Here is a 22,031-nt window from a genome sequence, read left to right on the forward strand (position 1 = left end):
CTTCAGGATTTACATAATCCTGAATATATCATTTAATACACTTGGATAAAGTTTAATGATAAAAGCTCTCCACTGATAAATAATCACAAATCTAATTTTTTTAATGAAACTTTTTATAGTCATACTCAGTTGAGAAGATAATGCTTAGCATGCTGACTCTGCAGTCTTGTTTCAGTCAGTCCAATGTTAGTTGCAGAACTACTTGATCAGAGAGCAGCCAGGTTAGGATGGCATCTAGCAAAGGTTAGAGTTTCATACTGTTTTGCTTTTGTAAAAGGCTGCAAATGGATGACAATGTTTAGTCTCTCTACCTAATGAAATTCCAGCTGCAAAAGTTGTTGAAAACTAAAGGGAATGTGATACCCTCATGATATCCTAAATTTATAACTGAGTAGAGATTGTATTTGGATCCTGGCAGCGTATAACAGATGGTATATATACTGTACACTGTCAGATCATTTCTTAGCAACGGTTGACAAGAAAGCTCTTATTTATACAAAGATATCAGACTCTTAGACAAAGCAAAGGTTCCCAAAACAGTGCAAATAGGAGCTACATGACAGCTATGGATGCTTCCTGGTCTTTTCTCTTTAATGAATTACTAGTCATTGATTTTAACAAGAGCAGTATTTATGTATGAACAAATGCTTTCAAATACAATATTTTGGGCTGTTAATGGTCCATGCCACACTAAATTTGGTGAACTATTATTGCCAAGTGCAGATACACAGCTAAACTTTCCCACTTCTTTGAGATTGCAGATCTAAAGAAAAGAGCTAAATTATTTCTAATCTTAGAGGTTGGTTAGATTTTGCTTTCCCTTCTTCAAATGTGGAACCACTGCTGTTTCATGGCAGGCTTACTAATTTGATTTTGCTCCATTTTGTTTTATTTTTAAAGAAACCTGCAAAACATAAGGGGAAAAAAGCCACAAAGATCTTGCTCAAGACTATATGTAAATAATATTTGACCATCTTCTCCTTCTCTCACACAGAAACACTGCTATTTCACAGTGTAATTGAAAGGAAGCAAACCGGCATGGAATATTTCATTAACGAGATGATTTCATTGAATAGCAATGTCTTCAGAGAGATTCAAGCATCTCTGATGCTTTTTGGATCATGCAGCTTTTTCAGTACGTTATGATCTGTAAAAATTACCTACAGTAATTCAAGTCAGTGCCCTAAATTCCTTTGTGATTACCCTGAGATAGAGGAAAGTACAATAGTATGTACAAACAACTTCACACACTTACGTGCCATGTTGCATTCAGAAGGGGGTCAGTGACCCCATACCAACATTAACCTATTGTTTTGAGGAGCCTCTTATTAGACTAGGCCCATTTACTTGACCACTGGTTACAGAATTTGAGAACTACTGGATTTTATTTGTGATGTCATGATAACGACAAATCAGTGCTATTCTTGAAAAAAATATCTGGTTTTAGAAATCATGGTTGTTTTGATCAAATCTCTAATGCCTACAAAAGGATTGGTTAAAAAGTACTTGTACCTAGCCTTTTGTCAATATCACTGAAGTGAAATTAAGACCTCTAAGACTTATATTCCAAAAAATAAGGTCAACAAATCTTCTGATTGATGGAGTGAAAGACCTCTCCTTTGGCAGAAATGCTACACTTGTGCATAAATCTGATGCAGCCCAGTGAAAAAGAATACTAAAAAAAGCAGTGAATTCTATTGATCTATCTTTCCTGTTAATCTCATCATTTAAAAACTGTGATTTTAACTGTGCAAAACTCTCTACTTCATGAATCTTTGAATGAGCAATTCAACAAATTCTAACAAATGTAGATTTATTCTATCTTATGAAGCAATTTCTTCACAAAAAAAAAAAGTGAAGAGACTAAAAAGTTAAGAGACAGGACCTTAAGTTGAAAGAAATTCTGGCAAATGTTTTGAGAAGGTGACCTTACAGTTACAGTAAGATCTGCTTCCTTCCACTCCTCATAAACCTCAGAAGATATGGTGAGCCTGTTCTATACTGGTAAGCAATCATAGAAGTTAGAGGCAACAACAAAAGCAATTATCACCACACATTAATTTAGTTAACTGGATTAAAGAGGTTCAGAAAGATCCCCCCAGCTTTACCAAGCATTAAAAATTGTCCTGAATTAAAACTCTTCTCTTTAAATAAATTTGGAAAATCTTCTACAGTACGTTTGGGTATATTAAATTTCTTATGTATGTTTATAAATGACATAAAGATACACAAAATGACATAAAAGATACACAAAAGACTGTATACAGACACAACTGCTAAATAGTGTAAATACTATATTCACTGGCAATTATGAAAGTCTAAAATATCTGATATTACAGATTATCTTTATTAAAAATATATATAATACTATTTCAAGAATTCCTCAAATGAAGAAAAGGGTAAGGACTGATAGCAAACTCCCATTTAACACATATATTTATATAGCTCCAGGAAAAATGAGTGAAGTATCTCACCTTGTAAAAAGACTGGAAAATTCGCTTTGTAGTTATTGAGAGTGTTTGTTGTTTGACAGTTTGGTTTAATAAAGATAGGAAGAGAACCCAGACACAGGATATTATGTCTGATACTTCAGCAGAGATGTAACTGACCTCCTCCTAGAGGTCACAATACCCAGAAAGAGCTGATAACAAATTTAATGTTCCTCTTTTTTTTGTATACAATTTCATATCTCATCTATTTTGGAACGAAAGACTTTCAATTTTAAATGGAAGAAAACCTTTATTCTTGCAATAAAAGATAGTGCAAAGGCACTGCAGAAGTTTCTAGGTAGTCAAAAGATGCTTTAACTTATTAACCTTCAGTAATGCATTGACTGCCACCTTTTCTAAACAGTCACATCACAAATGGAATTCACTCCAGTAATACCTAATAACCTTCAATGCACATGGAAGGAAAAGGTTTTTTTGAACATATGAAAAAACCACAGGTTGATAAGATGTCATATGAATTTGCCCTCTTTAAATCTGTTTTGTATTATTTCCACCACACATATTAAAAAAAAAAAAACAAACAACCAAAACTGAAGGCATTGATGGCAGCAGTCATAAAGGATATTTATCTATTATGGGAAAAATACTGACAACTAGCCTGAGAACAAGGCTTGTGAGTCAGGAGCACCCCTAGAAAGGCACAGCTGGCTTTCCTGAGGCTGAATGCCTCAGAACTGTGGACATCCTGCAAAAGTCGTCCATAACGGAAAAACAAGGAACTGTAACTGCAAACTATTGTCAGGACAAACGGGACAACAATCTGGGACAGTAGGAATCAGCAACTGGTATTGGCAACTTTAGCCAAAAGAAAAGAAAGTGGTGGGGAAAAAGTAAAATGTCAGAGAGGATAGGAAGCCACACCAGCTGTCTCAGGTGAAAAAAAACAAGCAGCACTGTACAGTCTAAAGTGTGCACTCTTGTGTCTGTGATATTAAAATCTGGTATTTTCTAAGCAAAACGGAGCCTCTTTGAGAAGTTCCTGTGTTGCACAAACTTTTCTTTTTCCTAGAGAATTTCCTAAACAAACCAAATCTCTGCTGGGAATGATCCCAAAAGCCCATGACACAGATCGTCTTTGAAGTGAGACTTTGTCTATTATTTAAATGGTCCTACTTGTGAGGGTCAAACTCTTCCTAATTAGACCCTTCTGAGGTCTATTTGACACCCACTTCTGGGAATGGTTTGATAGCACTCACTACCAGTAACATTTTAAATATATGTGCATATGTAGGCAATCAATTGTAAGCATATTTGTTATTTTACTAGCAAGATATTTTTAGCAACCTGCAATACCAGAATATGTATTTGCTGCTATGTTATTTGCTGCTGCTATGTACATCTTATATATACATATATATACACACACAAAATGCATATACTTTCTTTCTTGTTAAGAAGTCATAATAGGTTGAGGTACAGTTGCATTATTAATCATAGGTATAATCTTCAGAGGTGATTTGTACTCAAGTAGAAAAATACAGGAAATAAAACCAATGTGTCTTTGTATATAATAAAGTTCTACAAACACACTGTTGTGATCTCCACCCACCTACTTGTCAGGTAACCCTTTAGACTGTGATAGGTATATTTGCACAAAATATGAAGAAATCCTACCTTGTGGTAATACGGGATTTTTTTTTATTTTTTTTTTTGCTAAAAATATTAGAGGAGATGATTACAGTATCAATTGCCTTTGCAGCTTAAGACAGTTTCTCAAAATAAGAGGTAAAACATGGTACCAGTAAAATACATGAAAACATAAAAGTAAAAAATGCCACCTAAAAATGCAGACAGAATTTCTGCCTATTATTTAAAGAAACGCTGTCTACAGGTGGGATGAAAGTTTCTGATCCCCACATTACGATCTGGAGCTGCTCAAGACCAGGTTGGACAGAGCCCTGGGCAACCCACTCCAGTACCACATCTGGAGGTTGGTGGCCCTGCCTGTGGCAGGAAGTTGGAACCTGATGATCCTTGGGTCCCTTCCAACCCAAGCCATTCTATGATTCTATAATCTTAAGACAAACAGCCAGTCCATCTGGATACAATGCCAAAGACAGTTTCTCCTTTTCTTTTCAAAAAGTATGATATTTTCTCCCCTTCTCCCCCCATAGCTTCATGGAAATTACAACAGATCTGTATGATACAAGTGCAAGCATGAGATCTTCAGAACAGATTGCAAAACTTTTCCTTCAACTCATGATGGAAAAGTCTCAGTCATTGTGGATTATCACATCAAGCTATGGAGGTCTAACAGATCCTTTAAAGAGCTTATCAGTGTCAAGAAAAGTTTGGTCTCAGACTCTTTTGGCTAAATATAGGAAAGCTTATATTCAAGGTAGCTGTTTGTTTTGAAAGACATTTACTTTAGGGATCCTATTATATTAAGGATCCAACCCTTGTTTTAGACTAAGTGACAAGAATTGTGTCTTCAGTAACAAGCACATAAAAGAACAGTATTTCCACCACCACCATCACCTCCCTCCAGGGGAACCAGAGGGTTATGAGGGTATTTCACAACTGCTTCTATTCTTCCACTTTCCAGCAAAGCAACAGAAACGTGAGAAGAGGCACTCAATGCCTCTCTATCTAGCCTTTCAAATGTAACCGTTTCTCCCAGGTTTTCTTCCCCCATCACTCGTCTTCATTATTTGCTTAGCAGTAAATATGTGATCCACTAAGCCTATCTTTTCCAAAGACAAAACAATTATCAATAATAAATCAGCTCTTTCACTTAAGATCTGGTCATCTCAAAAGTAGAACTGCAAATCATACTCATCACAAGTAAATGAAGTTGCCAGTGCCCACGCACCTTGTCTCCATTTAAATATTTAATGTTGGATACATTCAAATTGATTACCTTTTGTTCTATCCTTTCCTGCTACCATATAAAACATTATCACCATAAGAAAACTAATTTTAGGACAGAAGAAAAAACTGTACCACAAAGCACATCCTTTAAGTACAGTCTGAATGCACCATCTCCTCTTATCTGACTATAAAAATATGAGCCACTTTAAATCATGAGTTTTCTAAAGAACTCATTGAAGGAATTAATCTCGACTAATTTCCCTCTAAAAATCCCTAAATCAAACAGAACCATTTTTTCCATCTCAACACATACATGAATGGAAAGGAAAACTCAGTGATCCCTATGGTCCCATCCAACTCAGGAAATTCTATGATTCAATGCTTCTAAATTGTACTGAGAAGTATACACATTGTGAATGAGAATAGTGACTGATACCTCTTCCCAATAAAAAAAAGCAAGCTGTAAGGAGCAAGAAGCAAAGTATAATTCATTCAAAACACACAATGAACATCAACTAAAGCTCACCAAGCTTCAGTCATGATGAAAGGTCATGATAGTAAAAATATAAAAGTTGAGATCAAAAACCAACCACAGAGTTATGATCCACACGCTCAGATTCCCTACAGGCATAACGTGTCGTGCTGGGAGGTAGGAAAGAAAGCAGTTTCTTAAGGATTACCTCTCACAAAAAATTTTACTATTCAAGTTGAGAAATAGATAAGGAGTTATTACAATATTTTGGTTGTAGTTTTTTTGGTTTTGTTTTTTTAAATAGATGAACAGCTTTGCAAGAAAACAGTTCCTCTTACCAAGCATTTCTTTCTTTCCCAGCTGCTCTGACCAGTAGCTGCTTAGAACAGCATGGGCAGATCCTTAAAAGAAATTGGAACAAAAAGCACAGAATTAGAATCACTATTTATAGAGTGATTACATTCAAAATGCAAATGCCATACACAAATTGAATGTTCCATGTCTGTATGTAAGAGTAAAAATGCCTACGATTTTGCAAAGCAAACAGAACTTAAGGCTTCTGCATTTCATTTGTTTACAATCAAGCAGTAGTACTTCCTCACCTTCCAGCTTCAATGGAAATTTTGCCTAAGGGCTTTGTAATTAGCCTCAAGAATAACAGATAGTACAAGTTAAAACATTTGAGCCAAAGTATTGACTTCTGGTAAACAAGTGAGCTTTCCTAATAACCGAATCTCAAAACATTAAAATTCAATAACATTATTTATCTAGACAGTGTGTTATTCGATGGAACAAATAGCTAACCACAAGAAAAGAAAACTGAATCAATTTTTGGATATTTTTTAAGACTAGGAACAGGTGGATAGATGTCACTATGGAAAAAGAAAGAATTCCCTCCCTTAACGGTTTTCACAAACAAAACTCTGTTTGTACTTTTTTCCCCCAGTCTTGAACACTGTTAAGTATCAGGACGTAGCTCAAGATCTTTTAAGGTCTTGCTACAGCCTCTGGAAAACCAACTTATTGTATCCCAATAGGCAGATATCTTAAAACCCCAGAATGACTTCTCAGATTCATGTTGTGTCAGTGCAAATCAGCTGCTATAGTGAAGACATTCTCTGGAAACCCACATGTGAAGCAAGTGTAATTATCAGGGCTCAGGGACACCAGGATATATAATGATTAAGGGATTATTGCAAAAGAAAGATAATACAAAGTCATAACACTGTTAAAAGTATAAATCAGCTATACAGGGAAGAGGTTGTTTCTATAAAAGAACTTACAGATGCAAGACAAGCAACTATGAGCTATACGAGCCTAGAATCTCAAAGGTTCAGAAAACACCCAGCTTTTCCTATATAACAATAATAAACAAGCTCTGGGATCAGATACATCTATCAATCTGCCTCCTGGCTGTAACAGAAAAGTAGGACTAGAAGTTAAAAAAAATATATATCTGAAACATGTGGCTTATATTTCCTTGTAAAACCTTCTGCTAGAAGTACACTATAACCACCATCATTCCAATAAAGAAGTTTTCTATTCAGCAAAATATGTAATGAATCTTTTTGATCAAGTTCTCAGCAGACTAACAATTAATCTGTGATCACCGTGTACCTAAGCAAATAACATTACTTTATTCTGCAGCAAACATTATCACAGAACATAAAAGAAACTAGAAGTTCTGCCTCTAAAAATATAACTAGCTAAGTACATGTTACTAATAGGGCTTAGAACATCACAGTAAAGAGTCCTTAAACTAGAGGAGATCTCAGCTGAAGTACCACAAATATAAAACAATGACAGAAGCGTATGTGAACTTCTTCTGCAGTACTTGCTGAATTGCACAGTAGTCTTTTGCTTTTCTCTAATTTAATACATCAGGAAAAAGTTATGAAAAAAGAGGCAGGAATATCTGGCCTGATGACAGCAGGAAGCAAATTTTTTCTGAATGAGTTTGGAATCAATAATGAAAGTTTTCCTGCTGTCCACAGAAAACAGTACTTCATTGGAAGAGATGCTTTTAAGTATAAACGTACATTAATCAAGTTTAATAAATGCCTTTCAACCGAAACAAGACTAAGCCATTTACCATGCATGTGCTCACACACCTGTAACAGGGTCTTCCAGCACGCCATACCAAGGTGCAAAATATCTGGAGTAAAAATCATGGCCTTTGTCTTTTCCATTGGGCTTTCCCTTCAGAGTGAGTATGAGTCCTTTCACTTTCCCAGTTTTTTCAGCTGACAGAAAACGTTGTGCACCCACTTGTAGTTTTTCCAGCACAGACCTTGAATTTAATTACAGAATTTGAATATTCCATATTCTTCATTTAACATGAATTTAAGTTTGGAAAAGCATCAGAAAACCATGACATTGTCATCCCTGCACTCCCAAAACAGCCACAATAAAGTGTCAGAGTAGAAAGATCCCTAGCATTGTCCTCTCAAAATCATTTCATATGACTGCCCGGAACGTGTACTATACTCCTAGCAAGCAGAGGAAAAAAGATCAAACCATGCATTTCCTATCTACTTATGAAAACAGAGTGCCCAAGAATATAACCTCCAAAATGTATACTTTCATGTCAATCTTTTCATCCCTGAAAAAAGATATTTCATCATTACAGAATGCAAAAAATAAGCATTCCTACTTTCTGAATGAGCAAGCTTCTTCTATTACTCAGATCAGAGAATTCTAAAGCACTCTACAACTGGCTCAATTCTGTAAGTCATAGATACTTCCCTAAAAAATGAAATTTTGGAAAAGTAAAAATACTGAGTACTCTGCTAAGAATATTTCTTATTTGCCCATTAGCTCATTCTGTAGCCAGTAGTTAGGCCAAACTTCAACTAAAAACAATTGCAATTTAATCTAATTAAAGAATTCAGGTCTGGACAATGTATATACAAATTGTTCAGTATAACAATGAAATTCAGGTCTCGGAGATTAACAAATGCTGCGAAATGACTTGAATGGGAATTTCCTCTGTAAAGCTACTTACGATGCTCTAAAGTATGTGTAAGCAGATTAGTCAGCCATAGAGGCATAGGAACCCACAGCAGTCTGTCAGCACGTCCTGTCTCACTAAGTGCACCTGTACAGCTATGCAACTAATACTTCTTCAGCTGAGAACCAAGACCCCCAATTTCCTGTTCCACTTTTGACTCAGAAGATTGGCAAAAAGACACCATCACCAAAACTGTTTCCTAAGCCTCCCTTTCTTGAAGACAATTTTCCAACTAATCTTGTTTAGCTTTGCCAATTCCGTAAGCTCACAGGGAAGATTAAAGAATTATTTAACATGGGAGTTTAAATTTGTGCTTTCAATCTCCACCTCTTTCAAAAATAGATAAGTGAGCCATGTAAAGAACAGTGGTTATACAAAAAGACTCAGTTTCTGTACACTTGCTTCAAAAAAGTACCAGGTACCTTTCATAAGCATCGCTGAGACGGACCAGGAGTTTCTTTGTGTCAGGAGAATAACGGAGATCTTGAACAATCATGTCACCAGTGGCAGCCTGGTACAAAAAAAAAGTTAAAGAAACAAAGAGAAACAGTGTCACTAAAAAATAAAATATTTACTTACAATCTTCCTACAACAACAAAATCCCTGCTAGAATAGGGCTTATGCAATGTCCTTCATGCCACCCTCCGGTACATACAAGCAAGAAAAGCAAATGCACTGTGTGCATGAATGGATACATGTAGGTGCTAAGAGCTCTGTGTATGTCAACCTGGAAAAAAATCCAGGGACTAAGAACAGGTCAAGGACACTAGATTGCCCTTACAAGCATACAGCAGGCCAAAAGTGCCCATGAAACATGACATCCTAGCCAGCAGAAGGCAAAGTTTAACTACAGCATATTGGAGAATTCCATCTCCTGAACTACAGGACTCAGAGTTCTCAGTTTTGTCAGCCTCTGTGCACAGTACCTCAAGCAATGTGAATTTACCACTTTCCAGCCATTCTAATATATAATTATAGCTCATTTAAATGCATTTCTAAGAGAATATCTCTCGTTGTATTTACCTTTATTAACTCTTCTACTTCCTGAAGTTCCTAAAGAAAAAAAAAGAAAACTGTAGAACATAGAGTACTTACATGTATATATCTACCCAAGTAAAAATAGGTAGATATGTATCCAAACACACATACAAGCAAATATATGCTTTCCTTGAAGGCCTTTTATGAACAAAACCCTGCCTAACCTGTGGGTAGGTTGAGTAAAGCGGTAAGTCCAGCACAATATGGTCTTTCTCTTGTCTTGTTTTCAGCTCCCCACTCAAAGTCACAAAAGTAAGAACTGAGTTTGGGTTTTCTAGAGAGAGAGAACATTGCAACAGTATCAAACATAACAGTATGTTCAAAAAGTTATGCAGCTAAAAATCTAATAACTTCAGTAAACTTGTATTGCAAGGCAAAATTCCCAAATGACATTTGCATATTCAGCACTGTTCTTTAGGAAGAGAGATAGTGGGGCATCAGAACCAGTGCAGACATCAGACTACAGCCTGACAGCAGTTGGTAAAAGAAAATACCTAAGGTATCTCCACACTTGTTCTCTAAATGTTCTGAAGACTTAATTGTACAAAAAGAGAAATTTTCTTAATTAGAAACATTTTTTATAACAAATACTAAAATAACAAATAGCTTGTAAGCCTACTTTTTATGTGAAATAAAACAGCAGCTGAGGCAAGTGTAGCATGACCACAGAGAGGAACTTCATTGGCTGGGGTAAACCATCGGAGTCCAAAGCGGGAACCTTAAAAATAAAGTTTGTTTTTAAGAGGAATTGTGTTTTCTTTTCCTTTTCAATTTATTTCTACATTTTCTATGGATTAATGGCACTTCAGTCAATCAAAACGCATGTTATAATCAGTCTGGGTCTCAAAGGCTCCTACAACTCTCTTTGTTCTGATTCTTGGAATACCTATTGCTTTTGAGACAACTGGGGTCTACTCCTAATAGAGAAAAGCTACTTTGTTGCAGGAGCAAAGAATCAATGCAGCAGTTTTGCTTAAAAGCGCAAAAACAAACCTTTAACCATATGAGTGAAACAAGGCACGCCAAGGGTTTTGCTGGCATAGCAGAATCTATGCCACAGCTAAGTCAGTCATGAATTATTTTGCTTAAGCCACCAGTTGGTACTGATGAAAGACTAAAGTATGCTAAGCCTTCATTTTACTAAAAATCCTATTGCTATTAGTTGTTCAAAAAATAAAACCTAAGAACGAGTATGCTAACCGAAAATGAAACACCAGGCTATAGCCATGGCTGCAAGGCGAGCAGATTCAACAATCTGATTCAGCTGAAAACTAATCTACCAAGTGATTCTGGATGGGCTCTAGGTGCAATTTCAGGCTTCTTGGTTTTGCTAGAAACCTGTTTGTTCCAGTACCACCTCCACAGAACCTCTGAGACTTTGTGACAATCTCCAGTAAGTGATGATTTCCTAAACAGCCAAGCCAGATTCCCTTTGCAGTCCTTCACATACAAAATAAGCTTTGTGTCTCTCTTCTCCTGGTTGTACAAGAGAATTATCTCAGGAGATAATTAGCAGGAATAGGAGTATTAACAGAAGGACCTTTGCATAGCACTTTCAGGAGACTTTCTGTACACAACCTGCTTATTTTGCAAAAGGCACTAAAACAAATGATTGGATTTATGAATAGTGTTTGTGTACTGTAAAACGAATTGGAAAAGCTGAACAAATGAATCTATGTGCAAAAGGCTTAATAATATTATTAAAAGATGCATAACAACTCTGCAACTTTGCTTTTGCCATCTTATACATTAGCATCATTCTTTATAAATGCACCCACAGTTTTTTCCTGCTTTTTCTAAGAGACTGCAGGGTAAACAGAGCCACTCACTTTTGGTAAAGTCATCCGTAGGGTGCAGTTTTTTAATGAAGGCAGTTTCTGAGAGGTTCATTTCTGTCGCAATTCTTTGGTGCAAATCTTCATCCAAGTCCTAACAATGAGATGACAAACCCATTTAAAGGCAACCGATAAAAAAACAGAATCAAACTATCTTTCAAATCAATTCAGTCATCTCATTTTTCTGTGATAATAAAACAGATTTATTTTTAGTTCAAAATATTTTGAGGAAAAAAATACAAAAAAACCTTGCAGCATAAAATAGGCTAAATATTTAAATCATTGTGGTATGTGGGCATTACCCACATCTCGTCTGTAAGCCCACAGATCCTTGAACAACATGGGGGATAGTTAAAAAATGCTAAAGTCAGTCATTCCAGAAGGACATATCTTTCATTTTGATTAAAGGCACAACAAGAAGTCATTGCTAACAACCTAAAAATAGCTACAGCTCTCCTTTTTACTTCTGAGAAACCCACGTTAGCAGGGGGAATGTCGCAACGGCCAGGGCAATAACTATGGCAGTTTATCAGCACTTACTGCTGTACCCTCAACATTACTCCTTGAGCAACAGGAACAATGTGCTAAGTCAGTAAAAGTTGGAATGAGAAACTGAACTGAAGGAAGAAACATGCTGGAGCTCACTGCACGATTGAAGGGCACACGAGGTATAGCAACAGTGTAGGCTGTTACTTCACTCTCATTCCTTTCCCCACCATCACACAGACCAGCCAGGTTCAAGGGTCTGATCTATTAAAAACTAACATACAAATGAAAATGTACTAAGTGGACCTGGCCAAGTTCAACCTTGGACAGATCGAACTTTGCCCTGCTAACTTGACTTTTTCCCCTTAATAACCTTAATTCTTTGAACCAGGGATCCCATGCTATTGATACAGAACAGTTAGTGATAGGCATAGCAGACCGATCCTTCCACGGTGAAACCTATATGATGAGACAACACTCTGACCTTTCACAGCCTTTACTTTAACCCAGGAAATTAGCACTTGCTACAGAAATACCAAATTAGAACAAAGACCAGCCAACATTTTGCTGAAAATAATAGAATTTTACTGGTATTTTATAGTATTTTTATTGAAATACTGCCATCATGTGGCACTTCTGAACCTCGGCAGGGGCTTGTATCATCGCTCCTGTACTCCAGTTTTTAAAAAGCAGCTGTGAGGCTTGGAAAGGAACAGAGAACAGAAGCAGCGCAAGGTGCTCCATATGTTCTTGGAGCTCAGAATAAAATTAATTAGAACTTCAGCTTTAATGACCCTGAAGCCTCTAGCCTGCAGAGGAAATGTTAAAACCTCGACATGCCATAGGCAACATGTAAGTCACCTTCTGATCGTATTAACATAATAAGTTTATAAGTTTAAGGTAAGTGCATTTGGAGAGGGGGGTGCTTTGATTTTAGATAGCCGAAAACAGCTCTGAAGTGAGATGTTCTGTGCCAACTTGGCTGTCTTGGTAAGCGTGCTACACTGCATGAGGTCTGTGGGGGTTCGGGAAGAGCTGGGCAGGATTCAGATGGCCAAGGTGAACCACTAACAGGCTGCTCCATTTACCTTCCCATTCCTAACGCTTTCATCAAGTGATGCCACACAAATAAGACAAGGCGCATACGTTTCTAATCCGGCCTAACAGCTGCTTCTGGGGAGCGCCGAACCAATCGGCACCACCTGCTCAGAACACCTGCACGAGAATGACGGCACCGCAAGCGCCGTGCAGCCTGCAGCAACACCTGCCTGGCACGGGGACACAAAGCGACTCGGACACAGGGCTGTACGTGTCTCTCTTCTCTTCCACAGGAAACAAACAGAAAAACCCACCTCATGGAAAGGAAAAAGGTAACAAGGGCTAACCCGCCCCGCCCGGGGCAGCAGCCCAGGGCAACCTCGCCACAACGGCAGCCACCGCTGCAGCCCTTCAATAAAGATCCGTCCGTTTCTTCTGTAGACTTACATTTTCGAGCAGACAAACTGCCGCGGGGTTTCCGCTAAACGGCCGGTTTGCAAAGGCATCAACCGTGAACACGGGGACCTGCATCGCCGCGGCGCTGCCGGCCTTCGCCCGCTGCTCCCTATCGCGCCCTGCCCGCAGCGCGGCGCCGTTTATGCGGCCCGGCGGCAGGAGGAGCCGCTCGTCACTTCCGAGCTCCTCCCGCGGCCCGCCGCCGGCTCTGCGCGCGCCTCCCCGCTCCTCGGTGCCCCAGCGGGCCTTTCCGCCGCCTCGCCCCAAGGCGATTCCGCAGGCGGGAGCCGGTGAGGTTCCCCAGGCCGACGTTAACCTCGCGCGGCTTTGCCGCAGCTGTAACACTGAGGGGAAGCGAGCAGCCGGGCTTTCCCATCTCCTTTCCTAAGCCGACTCTAGGAGCTGAAGCGAGCAGCGCCCGACGGGCCGCGGGCAGCTGCGCGCGTGTGGGGCACCGCCTGCGTGAGGAGACTGGCGGACACCCGCTGCGGGTTTCGCTACGAGCGCTCGCTGCTGGCGGCACGAGGCGAGGCTCGCGCTGCCGCCAGCCGCACGGCTCGGCGCCAAGAGCGCGCGGAGCGCAGCGCGCGAACGCAGCGCGCGTGCGCCAGGTGACGCCCAGCCGCGCTCGTGAGACGAGGGGAGGCGCCGTTCGCTCGCCGCGCGTGCGCCGCTGGCTCTTGTTACCAGAGGCGCGCATGCTCCGCCGCCGTCCGGGAGGGCCGAGGTGTGCGGCGCCGCTATCGCGATAGTCGCGCGGTCGGGACGCCATCCTGCCAGCGGCGGTTGCGTAGGCTCCTGCCCGCCGGTCGCTCGGAAGCGAGGGGCTTCCTTCCCGGCAGCAGCTCCCCCTGGGACGCGTCGAGCAGCGCGCGAAGATCTCCCGGTGAGCGCGGGGGGAGGAAGGCGGAGAGGGGGCCGCCGGGCCGCGTTGAGCCCCTCCGGGCCGCTTGCGGGGTGAGCGCGGAGGCGGCCCGGGGCCGGCCCGGCACTGCGCGGCGCGGCGCGGCCCGTGGGGGGGCGGCATGGCGCCGCGGGTGGGGGAAGGGCGGTGCGGCGCGGCGCGGCTCGCGGAGCCTCGCTCCCGACCGGCCGCCATTTTGAGAGCCGTCGCCGAACGCGGCCGCCGACCCGACGAGCCTCGGCGGCGTAGCGCTGTCCGCGCCCCGAAGCCGGGGCTGGGCGGGAGGGAGCTCGGCGGTCGTTCCGAAGCGGAGAGGTGGCGGTGGGGCGCGTGGCGGGGGCAGCGGCGGCGGCGGTCGGGGGTGGGGGGGCGGCTCGGGGAGGCGCGGTAAATGGCGGCGGCGCGGGGCGGGAGGGAGCGCCACCGCCCCCCATCCGAGACGGGCCGCGCGGCCGCGTTGGTTCGGGATTAACGGCCGTGGTTCCGGAAGGGGAGAAGGAGCGGGAGCGCGGCCGGCCGGGCCGCGATGGCAGACAAAGGAGAGGCGGCGCTGCGCGGTTGCGGCCCCTCTGCCGGCACGCTGCGAGAGACAAAAGGTTACGGGCCGGGAGCGCGCCGAGCGCCGGTGCGCGCCGCTGTGCCCGCGCTGCTGCCCTGCCCGCGTCCACGTGCTTCTGTACGAGCGAGTGAAATTGCGGTATCTCCAGGGAATGGAACGAAATATCCACAGTGCTGCTGAAAGCTGCGGTGTTAATGAAAACCTACCCGATTTGTTGTGTTTTTGTGTCTCAACGTTTTATTTTTTTTTCTTTCTGGTAGCGTTTGATTTAGACAAAAATGGACTGGAGTGGAAAGCACAACGGGCCCACCGATACAACCAACGATGGGACGGTGGTGCGGCTCCGAGGGCTGCCCTTCGGCTGTAGCAAGGAAGAGATCGTTCAGTTTTTCCAAGGTATCTCTAGTATAGTCAAAGCATAAAGACCGTGTGAAAGATAAGTCGATGCTTTGCAAGCCTGTAACTTGTAATGCCCGTTAGTGGGGTGGAGGGGGGATCGCTTTGACGTAAATTGCCTTGAGTAAGGTGTATGCCCTGTTCAAATAACTGTAGATGTAGCAAAGTTGAATACATGTCTTAATTTAGCGAAGGTGGTGAATGTCTTATGATTATAACCTGTACGTTAGCGTTTGGAGCGGTTAAATTGCTTGATTGGTAGCTTTGTTTTCTTCATGTAACCTAGGTGGGTGTATGTTCGCGTAGTTAAAACAAAAAACAAGTATGGCTAAATCCATAAATGTTTAATGAAAGATCGTTGGCTTGTATTGTTGGGTGATGGGGGAACTTAAGAGCTTTTTTTCGTTGTTATTGTTTAGATGCTTTAAGTATTTTCTACAGATGGGAATGTTTCAGCCTTTAACACTGTTCCCCTTGATGGGGTTATTTGTCCTTGGGTTAAAGGGTTGGAAATCGTGCCAAATGGGATAACATTGACGCTGGACTACCAGGGGAGAAGCACAGGGGAGGCCTTCGTGCAGTTTGCTTCAAAGGAGATAGCAGAAAATGCTCTGGGGAAACACAAGGAAAGAATAGGGCACAGGTGGGGATGGAGAGTTTGGGATGGTGTTAAATGGTTATTTTTGGGGGTTGTGGGACAGTAATGCTTTTGGGGGGCTGGGGACTATTATATGGAATGGGGTATTTTAAAGAATTTTTATAACTGATCCTAAATTAACTTGGGAAATATGGTAGATTTGGGGGGCGGGGGAGACAGTATTACTCTGTGTAGATTGCTAAACTTAGAATGTTGTTTCAGTCGTTTTTCGTGTAGGGTAATTTGTGATAAGTGCTGCCATAGCCAGACATTGTTTTTCAACAGTATGTTTCTCATACTGGAAAGACATGTTTTATACTTAATTTCTACAACTAGAATTTTCATGTTGTAATTTTTGCCATTGTAAAATTTTACTTTGATACAATTAAGATTCTTAACGGTTTTGAGGAGGAACTTAAGTTCTGTGGTATCTGTAGTCATTTTTATCACATTGTACATTTAGTTATTTTTCTACTGTGCAGACAGCTTATACGTGTATTCTTATTTCTACCTTGAAAATCCTCTCTTATTTAGATACATTGAAATCTTCAAAAGTAGTAAGAGTGAAATCAGAGGATTCTCTGACATGCCGAGAAGAATGATGGGACAACAACGACCTGGACCATATGATAGACCATTAGGAGGAAGAGGGGGTTATTATGGAGCTGGGCGTGGAAGTATGTATGACAGAATGCGTCGAGGAGGTGGTGGATATGACGGTGGTATGTTTATCTAATGATAGAGGTTCTGTTGTCAGTTTCATGTTTCTGACGTCTTTGTCAAGAAATAAAGAAATGGCAGTAGCTTCCTGTTAGGTTTGACATGCTTCTTCAAAAGGAATTTTTTTACTTGTAATGTGTGGGGGAAGAAAAAATGCAGCTTAGTATTTAAGACTAATGGATGTTACTAGAAAACTGTGTATTCAGTAGAATTGATATTTCAGTTCTTGGATCCATCAGTTCAGAAATGAGTTTTTAACACTTTGCAGTGGCACTTCCAGGTGCCCAAAGACTGAAAAATTGACTCTTGTGTATCACTTTGTAATTTCTCAATAGTAACGTAATTGCTCTTTTCTTTCTGTCAATTATATAGGATATGGTGGCTTTGATGATTATGGTGGTTATAATAACTATGGCTATGGAAATGATGGCTATGATGACCGAATGAGAGATGGGAGAGGTAAAAATACATATATATATATACATATTTTTTTTAAATAGTAAAACAATATTCCCAAGGCATACATTGTTTTGTTTTTATTTTCTTCATTGAATTATTTTGTAAAGGAAGATGATTGGGGTTTTGTTGTTGTTTTTTTTTTGTTGTTGTTGTTGTTGTTGAGGTGGGGGTGCTTTTCTTTTTATAATTTATTTTTTTTAAAAAAAGTGTGTGTATGTTGTCTTCCACTTATCTTTCTTTCCTAGGCATGGGAGGACATGGCTATGGAGCTGGAGATGCAGGTTCAGGTTTCCATGGTGGCGGTCATTTTGTTCACATGAGAGGACTGCCTTTCCGAGCAACAGAAAATGATATTGCGAATGTAAGTAAAACAGCAAAATCAGGCTTTCTAATACCAAGAATTTCTGTGTTCTTTTCTTCCCTATTCCAAACTTGCTTATGGCTCTCCATTGATAGCTCTAATACTTATTAACTGAAGTCTTAAGCTACTTATGCAGGTTCTACAATACTTAATTCATACTAAGTGAGGTTTTTAAAGGTAATGTGTATGGTAAGGTTACTGAAGAAGCCAGCTGAATTACATTTAACCCCTGTATGCTTTTTCGTTTCCAGAAAAAAGAGACAGATGTTGAAATCTGTATCTTCATAAGACTCAAGTTTAAGCTTAACTGAAGATATTAATGTTATTTAGTAGAAGACTGATAGTAGATGTGATTATGGTTTGCACATTTGTATGTTGCCATGAACCTTGTTTTAGGAAGACAAAGCGCTGTGTTTGTTTGGAGCGGAAGGCTCACGTTTACCCATGAGAGTTCAAATAAAGGACTTGTAGAGAATTTCAGGAATAATGCACCACTGTATCCTTCTAATAACTGCTGTAGGAAGGAAGAGAAATTGACAGCTTTTTCTTCCCTTTTCAGGGCGGCATCATAGTAGAGCATGTTTCTTAAAGAGAGGTGTGTAGACAAGTATTTTTGTTTGCATCTCTGTTTTACAGAGAGCTCCTTAAGCTCTGCAGTTCTTCCATTTGTATGATAGAAGCCTCTAAGTAATACCTTAGAAACAAGTAATTAAATTTGTGTGACAGGATGAGAGAAAATTAATACAGTGCTTCACAAACTACTGGGACACCAGAAGACATACCTGGCTTGAAGTCTAAATTCATTTGATCTTTTTCTCTTTGTTTTTATTCTTAGTTCTTCTCACCATTGAATCCTATAAGAGTTCACATCGATATTGGGGCAGATGGAAGAGCCACAGGCGAGGCAGATGTGGAATTTGTAACACATGAGGATGCGGTAGCTGCTATGTCCAAGGATAAAAATCACATGCGTGAGTGCTGTGTTCAAATAAGAATTTAATCAACTTGATTTCTGTAGGGAGTAAATCAGTACGAGGATTCAAACTGAAGTTACAGTGCTTTAAATATAATACTGATAATGGACTTCTTGTTGCTGATCAGAACAAGTAGATTATCTCAAACTGATTTCTTGTGGATTTTCAACTATTGTATGCAGGGTAAATATTTTTTTTTACTGTGTTTTTTGAATCAAAATACAAAGTAGATTTTATTTCCTACAGAGCATCGATACATTGAGCTGTTTCTGAATTCAACTGCTGGAGGTGGCTCTGGAATGGGAGGCTATGGCAGAGATGGAATGGGTATGCATCACTTCCACATATAGCTTGTTTTGCAAAATGTGATGGAGTTGCAAGGTTATAAGACTGCACCTTCTGCTTTTCAGATCAAGGTTATGGCTCTGTTGGTAGAATGGGAATGGGTAATAATTACAGCGGTGGTTATGGAACTCCTGATGGCTTGGGTGGCTACAGTAAGTACATATTTCTGTCTTAATTTTATGATTGTGTTACTGTGTCTGTTCATATGGGATTTGGAAGGGTGGGTTTTGTGGACTGGGAGAAAAGGAAGGGGGTGGCTTAAATTATAAATCACTGGGGCATTTTTTCATAATTTGGCTATTGCAACAAATGTTTTTTCTAGAAAAATAGTGCTAAAGTATTGTTCTAGTATATCTTAAGCTGATGCTGAACAGTTTTTTATTACCCATCACGTTTTTTTCTCTTTTTAAGGTATGTATACGTGACCTTGTGTCAATTGTTTGCAGGTCGTGGCAGTGGAAATAGTGGAGGATACTATGGGCAAGGCAATATGGGTGGAGGAGGATGGCGTGGGATGTATTGAAGGATAGCCTTGCTTCTACAAAATACCCTGGAAGAAACAACAGTCTCTGGTCTACTAGACTTTCTTACAAATTTTAATTTCTTTTGTATTTTAAGAACTTTATAATGACTGAAGGAATGTGTTTTCACAATATTATTTGGTAAGCAAGAGCTTGTGATGGGAAAATCTGTTTTCTGTAGGTTTTATTTGTTGCATACTCTGACTTTAAATAAATTTTTATATTCAAACCACTGATGTTGATACTTTTTATACTAGTTACTCCTAAGGATGTATTACATATTCAAGAATACAATTGGTTTGAGATGTTGTACTATGGTTCAATAAAGGTGGTTGTACTGTAACTCCTATGAACACTGAGTTCTATGTACTCTTGGTGTAGTAAGTGAGTTTGATAAATTTTTTTGTTTAAGGGGAAAAGGGTAGATGAGTAGTTAAGCTTACTTGGTAGCAAATCCTTCCTAAATCTTTTTGATAAGTTGTATGTAATAATTTCTCAACATAGCATTAAGCTCAAGCTGTGGAGAAGTCATAGATCTGGCTTTCTTCCCTGTAATATCAGTGTCAGCTATGCTCTTCAAATGGCGTGATTGCACAAATGCATACTTCCCAAGTTCTGTCATCCACACCACCAGGCTACAACTGTTTGCTTCCATGCTTTGCTGTAGAACTCTTAGATATTCATTACACACGTTTAACTTGCAGTGCTGTTGCTAATCAAATACTAGCAAAACAGTCAAATACTAGCAAGTTGAAGGTACTTTTGCCTTTTTTCTTCACAAACTGCTTTGGGAAGACAATTATTTGAAGCAAGCTAGAATTTTCCCAACACTTGCTTCAACACCATTGAGCTTTTTTTTTTCCCTGCACATAGCTGATTTGTCTGTATTTGTTTAAAACATGGCAACCATTATATGAGTTTGTTAGAAGCCAGGTATCTCTGAAAACAATATTTGTTAAGTGACACAACCCCTACCACATTGGAAAAAAAAGTTTTTGTGCATTTGTGACATGTAAGATGTGTAAGAAAAATTGTTTGAAGACACTTAACATACCTGATGTGTAATAAGGTATTTATTCTTCTGAGCCAGTGTGATCTCCCAAATTAACTGCTTTGTCCTCAGCGCCTCCCTTAAAATGTCGAATGTGATCTTGGGTATTGAAAGTCTGTCACCTGTTTTGCTAGTACTGTGTTATATATGTAATAAATGTCTTGCTCTGGGAGATAGTAGAATGGAGTTTATTTCACTAGAGAGTGCGTGCTTGTGTCAACGTTATTGGAAGTAATAGCAGCAGGGCTCATCTGCAATAGGAAATAATCCAAATACTGAAGTATGGGGCAGAGTAATGGGAGGAACAACGACTTGAAGTCAGCGTAGCAGTGATGGTGCAGGACTCTGTTGTAAGTTGGAGCTTGCAGTAAGTAGTGCATTCTTAGTTGGTGAGGGTTGTATGTCTTGTAAAACTGAGATAACTAAGGGTGGGATAAAAATTAATCCAGGGGCAGGAAAAAATAGCATTCAGTGAGGCAGAGTACCTCTACATCTGACAGATTTCTCTGTCAGCTATCTAAATAGGTATCATAGCTCTATTTCCTCAAGTATACTTTGCATTCTGTTTTCTGAGAAAGAACACTCGCTATTGATTTAAGACTGACATACCTGAGAACAAAGTAGTCGCACTTCAAGCTATTTGGCATCACCAAGCAAGTTAACCAGAAGTCATTCTGAATCTGACTCTTGAATAATACAGTTCTGTTCTGGAGAGTGAATGTCTTATGCTTGTCCAATCCCTATTTACACATCATCCTGTAACGAGAGCAGTGTACAGTACAGACCATTTCAAGGAACTTCTCTGAGAAGAAAAAAAAATTTTTGAAGTTCATATTTGTTGTATGTAAAGCTGAAATACTTGCTGCAAAGTATAGTTCTTTTAAATTGGTTGGTTATCCACTGAGAAGTACTGACTGGTTCCTGCAATCTCTTGTGTGATGAATGCAGGCCATCAGATGGACCTCCTTCTCTGACAGTGAAGGAAAATCCAAGTATGTTAACCACCTTTGCAAGAAGGTGAGACAGCCAGTATAATCAGTGGGGGAAGGGGGAGGGGAGGAGAAGCATATTTTCTATTTGTTAATGCCCTTATATAGTTAAGTTAGTTAGAAGGAAATTACCTCCCCCCCCCCAAAAAAAAAATAGGTTGCTCTGATAGGAACAATTACAATTTCCTTTGAGGTATGCATTAGGTACACCACATACCTTCATGTACTTGGTTCAAGGAATATTATTTAGAATCACAAGATAATCTGTCACAGAACAAAGTTTTATAGAAAAACAAAATCATTACATTATTAATGGAGTAACGATAGTGTGGTCCAAAAACCTGCTGAAAGTGAGCCAGATACACAGTTCGATGCCAAAGGAAACCTGGATGCCACCTGGAACAGTGTACAGCATTCTTTAGTTCAAGGCAGCAATTTCTCTCAACATAAAAGCAGTCT

The 22,031-nt window shown here is 40.1% G+C and overlaps 2 protein-coding genes across 10 annotated transcripts in view; one reads left to right on the forward strand and one right to left on the reverse strand.

Annotated features, from left to right (window-relative positions):
- PBLD (phenazine biosynthesis like protein domain containing) overlaps nt 1–13,864 on the reverse strand; it is a 72,700-nt gene extending 58,836 nt beyond the window's left edge. For all 5 annotated transcript variants that reach the window (XR_016468721.1, XM_090144883.1, XM_090144885.1 and 2 more), the window contains exons 1-8: nt 13,648–13,864; nt 11,671–11,770; nt 10,461–10,559; nt 10,006–10,115; nt 9,827–9,856; nt 9,226–9,314; nt 7,905–8,083; nt 6,132–6,194 (exon numbers count right to left, since the gene is read on the reverse strand). Coding sequence is in view for 4 of the 5 variants with exons in the window: in XM_090144883.1 (XP_090001009.1) it covers nt 6,132–6,194; nt 7,905–8,083; nt 9,226–9,314; nt 9,827–9,856; nt 10,006–10,115; nt 10,461–10,559; nt 11,671–11,770; nt 13,648–13,731 (754 nt within the window). In the remaining variant the exon portion in view is untranslated. The remainder of the gene's footprint in view (nt 1–6,131; nt 6,195–7,904; nt 8,084–9,225; nt 9,315–9,826; nt 9,857–10,005; nt 10,116–10,460; nt 10,560–11,670; nt 11,771–13,647) is intronic.
- A 499-nt stretch (nt 13,865–14,363) lies between these two features.
- On the forward strand, nt 14,364–20,755 carry HNRNPH3 (heterogeneous nuclear ribonucleoprotein H3). Of its 5 annotated transcripts, none has more exons than XM_031602865.2 (10): nt 14,364–14,542; nt 15,380–15,515; nt 16,020–16,158; nt 16,687–16,829; nt 17,245–17,331; nt 17,577–17,692; nt 18,528–18,663; nt 18,913–18,993; nt 19,077–19,163; nt 19,458–20,755. In XM_031602865.2, the coding sequence occupies exons 2-10, from the start codon at nt 15,398–15,400 to the stop codon at nt 19,532–19,534; spliced, it is 984 nt and encodes a 327-aa protein (XP_031458725.1). In that variant the 5' UTR covers nt 14,364–14,542; nt 15,380–15,397; the 3' UTR covers nt 19,535–20,755. The 5 variants fall into 5 exon arrangements, with proteins under 5 accessions (XP_031458725.1, XP_031458726.1, XP_031458723.1 ...); XM_031602866.2 differs by having other exon boundaries at nt 14,365–14,542; nt 16,687–16,874; nt 19,423–20,755; XM_031602863.2 differs by having other exon boundaries at nt 14,366–14,542; nt 16,687–16,874.
- The last annotated feature ends 1,276 nt before the right edge of the window (nt 20,756–22,031 follow it).

The sequence above is a fragment of the Phasianus colchicus genome, chromosome 8 (genome assembly GCF_987193195.1).
Source record: "Phasianus colchicus chromosome 8, bPhaCol1.hap1.1, whole genome shotgun sequence".
Classification (NCBI taxonomy): domain Eukaryota; kingdom Metazoa; phylum Chordata; class Aves; order Galliformes; family Phasianidae; genus Phasianus; species Phasianus colchicus.

Excerpts from the sequence above, each read along its gene's own strand:
- HNRNPH3 (XM_031602863.2), top strand. The coding sequence starts at position 15,398 with ATGGACTGGAGTGGAAAGCACAACGGGCCCACCGATACAACCAACGAT. Across the intron at positions 17,332-17,576 it reads CCGAATGAGAGATGGGAGAG|GCATGGGAGGACATGGCTAT; the intron begins GTAAAAATACAT and ends TTTCTTTCCTAG. Across the intron at positions 17,693-18,527 it reads CAGAAAATGATATTGCGAAT|TTCTTCTCACCATTGAATCC; the intron begins GTAAGTAAAACA and ends TTTTATTCTTAG.